We start from the raw sequence: 12,102 nt of genomic DNA on the forward strand, positions 1-12,102 counted from the left end.
AGAATTGTTCAGCATCTATTTTTTTTACTAATTACTTCCTCTTCTATGCAGCAATGGGTGGGAAATCATGATGATAACGACGTGAGGACATTAAAAATTAGATTTGAAAAACTATTGATGATGATCAACCTATTCCAGATACCTCTATTTCACTTGCTTGGCTTCTTCCTTGCAGTGTAGCTTCAATGTAGCTGACCACTTCACCGCCCCCCCCCCACCTCTTCGTCCCCAACAGCAGCATCTCTGGTCATGCGTGAACTTAGATCAACATGCTTTCTCCAATAGAAGCATTAACTGCAGCCCCCACTTGACGTGAATTCCAGCTTTCAGTGGCTCAAGGTCAACTTACAGGAGACACTCGGGGTGCAATGGGAAACATTATGCCTACTACTCAATCAGTGGCTATCCTGAACCTACGCCGAGTACAAGGTGATCCAGGAACTTCCAGAAGTGACGAAGCTCACGAGTGCTCCATCCTAGAACTGAACCATGTGAAATCCTTGTCCCAAGTGGCTCGCATATTAAGCTAACCACTCTCAACATTGGTTTTCCAACTGGCACCTCAAGGATTGACACAAGGAAAATGCATCACAGCCCCCAAGGGGAACATCAAAGTGCAATCACTTATCGCAAATATCATATACTTGAAAATGGGGAATTTACACGTCTATGGGGAATAAGACCAGTTGGATAGCTTTTTCAAAAAGTTGCCACAGATTATGATGGGCCAAATGGTTGTCTCCCATACAATAATCCATTTTCTAATGCTCGATGAGCACACGGTATTGCAAGATCAGCTGGGGACAAATGACAGATGTGTTTGGGGGCCAGAAAGTCAGGTGGTTAAGTAGAAAATTGATTGGAATTGATTGGAATTGGCTGGAATGCTCGAGAATGCACTACTAATAACCTCCTTACGGGTTTCTCTGGCAACTATAATGGAGGAGCCTTTAGAGTACAGATTCTAGAGGCTGGTTTTGATGTTGCTCAATCTTCTCCGCAGCAAACACCATGTCTTCCTATGATTCCGTGTATTATGATCCCAGACCACACCCCAACAGTGAATAGTACACTGGACCAAAACCTCAATATTTTAATTTATTTTAAGACTGTGTGAAAAGAATGATTCGCTCCAGGAGTGATTACTTGGAAAAGAAAAAATTGGGCTTTGGTATTTCGAAAACAAAACTTTATGAATATATTGAACTTTTAACTTCACATGTGAAAAGAATGGCTAACAATCATACTTGAACACAACTATACAACTTCCCATTAAACAACAAGAAAAGACACCATACAGCTCTTAATCCATCTTAAAATTAGCAGGCCTTTGAATAATACTGGTTATAAAACAGATTTGACTCAGTTTGGAACCCCTTCAGGCTCTGACTGAACAGCTTCAAATAGCTGTTTCAGCTATTTGTTTCAGCCTCTTCCTCGCCTTCATGCAAGAATGATGTGCTTTAAAATATTTGTCTTTTTAAAAAAAAATATCCTACTTGGAAAGAATTGTGGACTCAGAATCAAGCAGATCAGAACTCAGCTCCTCTCATCTCACAGCTTCCCCAAACTCAATGCCTCTCTGCCCTGCTGAGCTCCATCCAGTAATGACCTCATTTCCCCAAACTGAAAACACATTATCACTGCAAGCTGCAAAAGCACATTAACTCCTCAGGGACCTCCCCAGGTCAATTTTACCTGCTTTTTACCAAAAGCAAAACAAAATCATTTTTACAAACATGACCATTGCAGGCAAACACACTATACTCCCAGATCTTTAGCTCTTAACTTGTCCCAATATTTAGAAACCAATATTCCTAAAATTCCCCAATCATCACACCCGGACAGTATCCAGAAGAAGAAAAACATGGCAAGAAACTGTGATACCCAGTACCTGAAGTCTGCTCAGGAGAATACAGCAACACTCCTTCAGACCATAGAATTTTGCCTCCCAAAGCCCAACAAGTTGTCAGAGTAACTGCAGTAGTCAATGAAGAGGCATTGCTGTAGTAATGCTCCATCGATGTGTTTGGCAATTAAAAGTAGGGCCATGTGTCATAGGAGCAACGGCTACACTAAGAGAGGGTCAATGCCGAAGGACTGTTTTCCTAGAATTAGCAGCCTTGGTCTCAGGATTAAGGGTTAGCCATTTAGTACAGAGATGAAGTTCTTAACTCAGAGGTTGTGAACCTTCAGAATTTTATCCCACAGATCTATGAACGTTCAGTCGTGGAGTATCTTCAAGACAGAGATTCCTGGATTGGTGGACACTAAGGGGCATGGGGGTCAGGCAGGAAAATGGAACTGAGCTAGATATCACCCATGATCTTATTGGACGTGGAGCAGGCTCAAAAAGGCCAGAGAGCCTATTCCTGCACCGTTATTTCTTGCACCACAAAAGCTACCTTAACACTCCTCGAAACAGCAATAGGAGGCAAAGTTTCACATGATGAAAAAGATTACAACGCCCTGAAAATCAGGCATCAATCTGCAGGATTCATTTTAGCTGCTCATCCTGTTTGAACGTAGATGGAGCAGAATAGTCAATGCTCAGGAAATTCTGGATGTCATATATATATATATTTTTTAAAACATTTAATTAAGGGACAATTTAGCGTGGCCAATCCACCTACCCGGTTGGGGAGAGAAAGAGGAGGAATCCCCTGGGAATATCGTTCTGGGTTTTTAAAAATAGTTTTGCAGAGGTTAGAAGAGGTTTTATTTCTTCTAACGTTTTCGGAGTAATGATTAGCGTAACCCTGGCGGAACCAACGTCAGCAATTTATAATCACTTTTTGGGTAGTTCCCAGTACAGCACAATTGCCCAGAAGTTAGCACATCTGGATAGGTGATGTGCAAACCCTTACCTGGGAACATCCAAAGGGGATGCCCCAGTGCACCTTTGGGCCCGCCCCCCCCCCCCCCCCCACAAATCTGATCTTGGGTAGGCTGGATGTTACAGCCCATTGTATTAAAACCAGCACGACGACTGCTTCCTGACAGAGAGAGGAGGAAAACCACTCCCAATGACTAAAATGGTGGGGGTTTTTTTAAACCTTTAATGCAGCCGTTCCAGCGTACTGCCTGCTGATGGCATCTCCATTGTTGGCCCACATGATCTGATAAATCCGATAGCATTTTTGAGGCAGGGGCTGTTCAGGAGGCATGACCCCCAGTTTCTTCAGCTGAAAGAGAACAGTTGAGAAAAACCATCAGAATCTGCTAATTATTTGCATCTTTGCATGGTACTGACACATATCTAAGTCAACAGTGTGCAACAATTTAAACTCTACTGCAGTACAATCAACGATCTGCTATCAAGAATAATGTCAGGGGGTGGTAGGTGCAATAAAATGGCAAAGAGCCATTTACTATGAAACATGCAAATATTCTCAATCGAAAAGGCGGAATGAAAGAAATAAAATTCACCCACACAACTTGTCTTCAATATGTCCTGAAGGTGTCTGGACAACACGGTGGCACAGTGGTTAGCACTGCTGTCGCACGGCACCGAGGTCCCAGGTTCAATCCCGGCTCTGGGTCACTGTCCGTGTGGAGTTTGCACATTCTCCCCATGTTTCCGTGGGTTTCGTCCCCACAACCGAAAGATGTGCAGGGTAGGTGGATTGGCAGTGCTTAGACAGAACTTTGCGCCCTTCTTCAAACAGCTTAAGAGAGATTTTTACAACTCAAATAGGCAAATGGGCTTAATTTAACAACTGTTTTGGAAGATAGTATGGTGACAGTACAGTCTTCCAATTTCACCATCCAAATGTCTCCTTAAATCGTGTCAAGTCCTGGAGTTCAGCCTGACGCCACAACCTTCTGATTCAGGTGAGGTGGCCATGAATTAAGCCAAATTGACAAGACTAAGAATGGACCACCCTTCACCACTGATCATATAGTAGCAGAACCCCACCTCACAGCCCTGTGAAGCCCCCCTTCAATTGCCCATCAAAGGCCTCAATAAGGACCTCTTTCACACCTAAGTGAGCCTTTCCATCTCTCTATTTTCTCCATTTGAAGAGTCAATGCAGTCAGTCATTCAGAGTGAGTCTATAGTTAATACCAATCTAGGCTTATACTGGGCAATGTAGTGGTCAGCCCAAACCCACCCTGAATGAAGCTGTAAGTGGCTATTTTTTCCAATCAATCCGCTTAGGGATAGCAGGAAGCTAGGAATGTCAGTCCATGAGCCAGAAACGGATCCCAATCCTTACCTCATGGGTAAAAAGGCAATGTATCATTCATGTGACCACAACTTTTAATTAGGAAAACTAAATTTATTTGGTGTAGAGAAAAGGAAAAAAGGTCGAAGTAAAATAAAACTATGCAATTTTACAAAACAAAAAGTTGTCATTCTATTCAACAAATGTGCAATTTATTTTTGACTGCTAAATTAAATTTGCACTGCGCTGCAAAGCCAATTGCTAGTGCTGGTGACACAGTCTTTAACTTAATCAAATGTGAATAAAACCCACAATTAAAAAATAATTTACAGTGTCAATAATTACCCTGTGTCAATTTCTCTAGTAACAATACTCACTTGTAATTAAGACTTTGAAGCTCCCGGCCTCTCACAGCCGAGATATGGCATCTCCTTCTGCGATTGCATTTTTCCCACCTGATCCTCCCCATTTCTCCTTCACACATCCCCACCCTCATTGCGCACCACTTTACATAGAATGCATAGTGCAGGGTGTGCCCATTCGGCCCATCAGGTCTGCATCGACCCTCTGAAAAAGCACCCTACCGAGGCCCAATCCCCCTCCCTATCCACGTTATCCTACTTCTTGGTCCTCTTGCTATATTTTAATTAGGATCTGCTGGTTAAAACAATAACATTCAATTGTTAATGCGTGTCCCAATCTACAGTAGGAGACACTCACTTATCAGACACTAATTGATGATACTGCACAGGTTAGAGATAGGAAATTATTTGTTCTGTCCAAGATTAACTTTCAAACTACAATTACTCTCCCAGCCAACCTCTGGTAATCCACAATGTCCAATTCTAATTGTGCTTCAAGATGAATGACGTGCCTGGGAGAAAAGAAATAGTCAATATACATGTCACAGCTGTAATATTACCCGTGAACTTACTGCCTCTTCAAGGATATTTTAAATCCCAAAGCCACATCTTAAATGTGATCAATAAATGAAGTGCACCTCCTTTAAAACTTTACCAGATTTATTAGGATATTAAATATGGGATTTTAAAGATTCATTTATGGGATTTGGGCGTCGCTGACGAGGCCAGCATTTATTTCCCGCTCCTAATTGCCCTCGAGAAGGTGGTAGTTGATGTGTTATGTACTCTGGGATAACACAGGCTGCAACTCGATGCAGCTTTGACCAAAAGATACTCCAGACTTTGAAGTAAGTTCAATGCGATTTATTGAACCATTAGCACAGTTCTCTAGGAGTTTGACTCTCCTGCTAATCTTCCTGTAGTAACTCCGTCTAACTAACCAGTCTGCTCTAAGTCACATGCTGGGTGTGATGCTTCTGATCTGCCCCTGTCCTTCTCTCTAAGTGTTGCCTGTGGAAAGAGAAAGAGCATGTGTGTCCTGTACTTGTATATGGGTTGCCCCCTTGTCGTAGCATCACCTCTGGGTGGCTTGACTGCCCATTGGTTGTGTCCTATTCTATGTGTTCATTAGCTGTATGTCTGCATGTCATGACATCTCCGGTGCTCCCTCTAGTGTTTACTTAGTTGTAGTGTATTTACATTAACGCCTTGTGTATTTACAGTGATACATATCACCACAGTGGTGAGCTGCCTTTTTGAAACCACTTAAATTCCTATGGTGTAGGTACATCCACAGTGCTGTTTGAGAGGGAGTTCCAGGATTTTTGACCCAGCGACAGTGAAGGAAGGCAATATATTTTGACTGGCTTGGGAGGGGAACTTCCAGGTGGTGGTGTTTCCAGGCATCTGCTGCCCTTGGTCCTTTAGATGGCGGGAGACGTGGGTTTGGAAGGTACGGTTAAGAATGTGTAACTAGGATTGAACCCATAGCCATCAAATCAAACCATCTATGTTGATCGGAACATTCAAAGGGCAGGTACGTTCAAAGATTCTATTAACTTGAACTTAACATTGGATCATTAAACATCTGCTTTCTGCGTTTCTCCCCCACCCATTTTATCACACAATTCTGCTGAAGATCAGAAGTGCCTTCTACAAAGCCCCAATATTAGTGATTGGCAGGTGAGGTGTTATTTGGTTGGTTTTACTCCATCGTGGCACCTCTGTGGCACAATGTGTTCTCAGGCCTTAAAATTAGCAACTGTGGTGAAACCTATAAAAACTTGACTGGACACCAGTAGAATGAATGCAACTGCATTTTCAGAACTTGTATACTTTACCTTTAAAACTTGATTGGGCACTAAATACCACTTTCCATCTTGTGGGTTGTTTCAGTTCAACACGCAAGAAATCGAAAGCAACTTTTGGGCACAGCTTAAGAGCAAAATGACTGCAATGGGACTGCAACGCAGTTCTGGGAAGTCGGTGATGACCGATATCTCAAGTTTCACGTTCTATTCACACCACAAGCAATCTAATGCGAATTTTCTCATAATCTGAACACAACCCTTTTTCATCTGGTACTTTGTTTGAGCACGACAGAAAAGTATAATGAATGTTAAAATTGGTCCAAAAAAAACTACCCTGCAACCAGAGTCTTTCAATAACCTCACTCAGTTATTCGCTGTGGTTGTTGTAGCCATATGCATTCAGATTTGAGACAACCCAACGTTAAATAGTCAAGCTATTAATGACTGTAGCATTGTAGTCAGTCTGACTTCATATCATTGACACATTTGTGTAATTAATAAACTAAGTTAATAAATTGTACTGCACATAAGTTTAGCCATAGGAATTCTTAATTTTTGTATGTATTAGTGGAATGATGCGTGAATTTTGGAGCAAGTTCTTGAAACTTGAAGCTGGCATCTCCAAGTGCCTAATACTGTGATGTAGCTTTCAGAACGAACACACGCAGTGACCTCGAGTTACAGCTGGGACAGAGACGCACATTTAGGCTTCAATGAGTCTAGCTTAGCAGTAAACTGAAGCCAAAGCTACAAAATTAAAGCAAATTACTGCGGATGCTGGAATCTGAAACCAAAGAGAAAATGCTGGAAAATCTGAGAAGGACTGGCAGCATCTGTAGGGAGAGAAAAGAGCTAACGTTTCGATTCCAGATGACCCTTTGCCAAAGCTACAATGCTAATTGGCCAGGAATTGGCCAAGGACTAGATGTTCTGAGGATCGCTGGTTAAGGGATATATGCCAATGCTAGATTGTTATAGGTGTACTAGGAGCGCTTTTGCATTGGTTTAAGAGTTGCAAACATTGTTTGTTGTGTTGACACAGACGCACATTCTCGGGCTCAATGTTGCAAGGTCACTTGCAACAGAATGGTATAAAAATAGGGGTTCCTCGCTAAGTACTTTGCACTTGCCACGGGTCAGCATTTGTTACAGGACACTTATTCAGGGAAAATTGTTGGAGAGAGTTGGGAGTGGACACCCACTAGGAAGGTATTATTTACGTATGACATAGCCAGGTAATAGGAAATGATCAGAGGTTGGGGGCTGCCATAGTAGGTTTAGTGGCGAAAGTAATTGTCACAGAATCGAGGATTGTCATTAGAATCCAGTATTAGAGATCGGTGATTCACTCTGTTAAAGTCTAGCTTGGGAGAATCAGTGGTAAAATCAGTGACAGCTGTGAAGTGTGTAGCTTCAGCAGTTAAGATGGATTGGAAGCTTCAGCATGTTAAGGCAGACTGGGAAGTTGCAGGTTGAAAAAGGATCTTCTAGGGTTGAAGTCTTAAAGCTGCAAAGGAATTTGTATGCACATTAGAGTTAAGTTGGCGAAACTAAAATTTCAAAGGAAGTTGAGCGTCAAGAGACAGTGGTTAGCACTGTTGCTTCACAGTACCAGGGTCTCCGGTTCGATCCCTGGCTTGGGTCACTGTTTGTGCGGAGTCTGCACATTCTCCCCGTGTCTGCGTGGGTTTCCTCCGGGTGCTCCGGTTTCCTCCCACAAGTCCCGAAAGGTCATTTGGACATTCTGAATTATCGCTCAGTGTACTCCAACGGGCGTCGGAATGTGGTGACGAGGGGCTTTTCACAGTAACTTCATTGCAGTGTTAATGTAAGCAGACTTGTGACAATAATAAACATTATTTTGTCCAGTAAATAAAACCTCATCAAATTTACATTCTAAATTACTGATGTCCATTTCTTTCCCAATAACGTTATTCCTTGATAAGAATTCTCATACCCTGGGGTTAGTCCAAATCCCTACAAAGCCTTCGATAAAGGTATGTGGTGACAGGACAGGTACATAATGGATACTAAGCTGGCTGTAAAACAGAAGGAAGAATAGTAGTTACTCAGACTGGCAGAAATATCAAGTGATCTTCCACAGGTATGACCGGTTCAGATTTATATCAATGATTCAAACTCAGGGATTGGAAGTACAATTTCTAAATTTGCAGAGGATCCAATTTTTTTGTTATTAATTCATTGGATATGGGCTTCACTGGCTAAGCCAGCATTTATTGCCAACCCCAACTTCCCTCAAGGTGGTGGTGGTGGACTTCCGGTGACGGCGGGCGGGAGGCGGCCACACAATGGAGGGCTCCCGTTCGACAACGGCATTTTCGGGGCTTTAAGCCCGGTCCCAGGGTCCACGGAGGCGGCAGAAGCAGGGAGAAGGCACGGAGGAGGCACAGTGAAGACACAGGAGGAAAAAAAGAACAAAGAAAAATGTCGAGGGTGAGCAAGAAAACGGCCGGAAAAAAAAACAGCTGAAGGTCCGTCGGGGAGTGGAAAGGTCACGACGGGGTCACCAAGGAAAATGGAGGCTGGAGCACCAGGGAAGGCCGCACTGCTCACGGCTGAAGAAATAACTAAGGTGATGGCTGCGGAATTTGAAAAGCAGTTGGCGCAGATTGAGAAATGCATGGAGACGGTGAGGAAGGAGATGAGGGAGGTTTTGAGTGTGCTGGTGGAGGAGGCGGTTTCCCCGGTGAGGACGGAGGTGGCGAGCGCAGTGGCAGAGGTGCGAGAGCAAGGGGAGGCGCTGAAGGAAGTGGAGGAGACGTTATTGCAGCACGGTGATCAACTTGCCTCGATGGGGAAAGAGATGCGGAAGGTGATGGACATTAACAAGGATCTGCGAGGAAAAATGGAAGACCTGGAAAACAGATCCAGGCAACAGAATTTGAGGATTGTGGGGCTACCCGAAGGAATTGAAGGACCGAAGCCGACTGAGTATTTTGCCGCGATGTTGGGGGAGGGGGAGGATCCCTCCCGATATGAACTGGATCGGGCTCATCGGTCGTGGAGGCCTGTACCAAAGGCGAGTGAGCCGCCAAGGGCAGTGACTCTGTGCTTCCGTAGGTACAATGTGAAGGAGAAGGTCCTGAGCTGGGCCAAGCAGAAGCGGGTGGTGCAGTGGGCTGGAGCTGGTATACGTATATACCAGGACTTTGCGGTGGAGCTGGCAAGGAGGCGGGCTGCCTTCAACTGGGTGAAGAGGGCACTGTACATTAGCAAGGTGCGGTGCGGCATTGTATATCCAGCGAAGCTGAGGGTGACTTACAAGCTCAGGGACTTTTATTTTGGAACGGCGGAAGCAGCGGAGGAGTTTGCAAAAGCAGAAGGACTGTGGCAGAACTGACAAATTGAGGAATGGCTATGTGCCGATGTAACCTCATGACTATTTTCTTCTTTTTTGTATGTAGAGTGTAGAGATTAAAGGAGCCAATGTTGTATATATTTGGACAAGGGAAGGGATGGGACTTTCACTCGAAATGAGGGTTCTTTGGGGTGTAGGTGGATATGCGGGGTTTGTGCGCTAAAAGGGGATCTTTGGGCTTTCCTAGGGCCGGGCAAGTGGGAAATGGCCCCGGGCGGGGGCCTCCACGCTGGCCAGTTTAAGCCGGCCAGTGAACTGGAGTGAGGTGGGGGGAGGGACTGCGGTCATCGGGGCCTGGCAGAACAGGGTCTGAGTGGTCTCGCCGGGGTGGAAAGTTGGGGGGAAGGAACCGAGGTTGGGAAGAGGAGTTTTACAAGAGGCAGTGGAGGGGAGGAGCTGGAGACTGAGGGGGGGGGGTCTGTGTAAGATTAAGGGTGACTACGGGTAATCCCTGATTCCTTTTTGTCATTTGTTTATGTAAACATGCAGGTTGAGGTTTGGGGGTTGGCGGGTAGATGGGATCGTTGTTATTATGGGGACTGACATATCTTGCTGATTATTGTTTATTGTTGATGGATGTAAATGTGGGAGAAAACGTGAAAAAGGAGGAGAATAAAAAATTTAAAAAATTTTTTTTTTTATTTTTTTTTAAAAAAGGTGGTGGTGAGCTGCCTTCTGAACTGCTGCAGTCCAGGGGGTGTAGGTCCATCCACAGTACAGTTAGGGTTTTCTGAGCTTTTACAAAGCGACAGTGAAGAAGCTGAAATTGAGAAATGCAGCTTATCCAAAGGAAGCATATGACAAAATAGAAGACAAATAACTTTCAAAATGGGGTTTAAATTGCTATCTTAAAGAAAGGATGTAGAAGTCTTTGAGGAGGTGCAGAAAGGGCCAACACAGATGTTGCAGAATTGAGATTATAACCACCAGGAAAGGCGAAGCATGTTGGAGCTCTTTGCTCTGGAAAGGCACAGAAGTCGAAGGCGTGGTCTGATGAGGTCAAAAGGAAATTGGATGGAACCCTGCAGGATGATGGGGACAGGAGTAGGGAACAGGAGTGTTGTTGTTCAGAGAGCTGGCATGGACCCGATGGGTTGAAGAGCCCCCTTGTGTGCTGTAAGATTCTGAAAGGGTTTGATAGGGTAGGCCTGGAGGGAATGTTTCCACTTGTGGGGAGACCATAATAATAAGACAGTTAATAAACACGACAGGGAATGAGAGAGAATATTCTTTACCCAAAGGCAAATGTCAAGCACCCAAGTGCATGAGTAGTTGAGGCAAAGAGCATCAATGAATTTAAGGGAAAGCTAGATAACTGCATGAGGGAGGAAAGGATAGAAGGGGGTGCTGATGGCATTGGGTGAAAAGTGGTGGGAGGAGACTCATGTGGAGCACAAACTGGTATACACCAGTGGGGCCGAATGGCCTGTTCCTGCATTGTGGGCTCGATACAACAATGTAGCACTTGCTGCTGAACCTTCAATTCCAGGCGTTGAGAATGGGGACAATTGATCCAAGAGTTTTGTCTAAGTGACAGCCCTCTTGCCTCAAACAAAAGGTTGTGGGTTCAAGCCCCACTCAAGCAGTCCTGACCGTGTGGGTCAGACAGTCACTTCCTCAGACTGACTGAGGGGGGTCCCTGCACTGCCAGCATGTGCCATCCTTTGGATGAGATGTAAATCGAGACGTCATTGGCTCTCAGGTGCACACAAACGATCCCTTGGTGCTATTCGGGGAAGAGAGCAGATTTGGGAGCACACGTTCTGAGGTTCCAGCAGTTGGCAGGTTTGATAGCTCTGCTACCACTGGCTTGATGGTAGATGGCACAGGCAGTTGCCTGGAGTTCTGCCATGTGGATTCAAAAACTTAACTCTTTCTCTCTCCAACAGATGCTGCCAAACTTGCTGAGTCTTTGCAGCACTTTCAGTTTTTATTTTGGATTTCCAGCACCCGCTATATTTTGATTTTACCAAAATAAATTGGCTGGTCATTTATGTTATTGCTGTTTGTGGGACTTTTCTATGGCCAAATTGGCCTTCACGTTTCTCTACATTACGCCAAGGCTACACGTCTTACACCAGGACTATATGTTAAAAGTACTTCTTTGGCTATGTAGACCAGTGAGATCATCTGGATTATGAAAGGCACTACATAAACATTTCCTTCTCATCCCTTTCACACAGCTCCAGCCAAGTGTTCAATACAGTAATGCAAATAGGAACTGGGATTCCAGGCTTTGCACTTCAATCTTATTTAAATACACTTTCGAACACAACAAAAGTAAATTCCCCGGAAAACGCCACTTGCATCCCTTTTAATTAGCAATATGAGGGACGATTTGAGGAAGAAGCTCAAAAGCTCTATATTATTAATAAACATGA

At 44.2% G+C, this 12,102-nt stretch overlaps 1 protein-coding gene across 2 annotated transcripts in view; it reads right to left on the reverse strand.

Annotated features, from left to right (window-relative positions):
• The window catches only part of inpp5f (inositol polyphosphate-5-phosphatase F), a 305,045-nt gene that overhangs the window by 25,826 nt on the left and 267,117 nt on the right, over positions 1-12,102 (reverse strand). For both annotated transcript variants that reach the window (XM_072479349.1, XM_072479348.1), the window contains one exon: positions 3,057-3,185. In XM_072479349.1, coding sequence (XP_072335450.1) covers positions 3,057-3,185 — 129 coding nt within the window. The remainder of the gene's footprint in view (positions 1-3,056; positions 3,186-12,102) is intronic.

The sequence above is a fragment of the Scyliorhinus torazame genome, chromosome 16, assembly GCF_047496885.1.
Source record: "Scyliorhinus torazame isolate Kashiwa2021f chromosome 16, sScyTor2.1, whole genome shotgun sequence".
In the NCBI taxonomy this organism is placed as follows: Eukaryota; Metazoa; Chordata; class Chondrichthyes; order Carcharhiniformes; family Scyliorhinidae; genus Scyliorhinus; species Scyliorhinus torazame.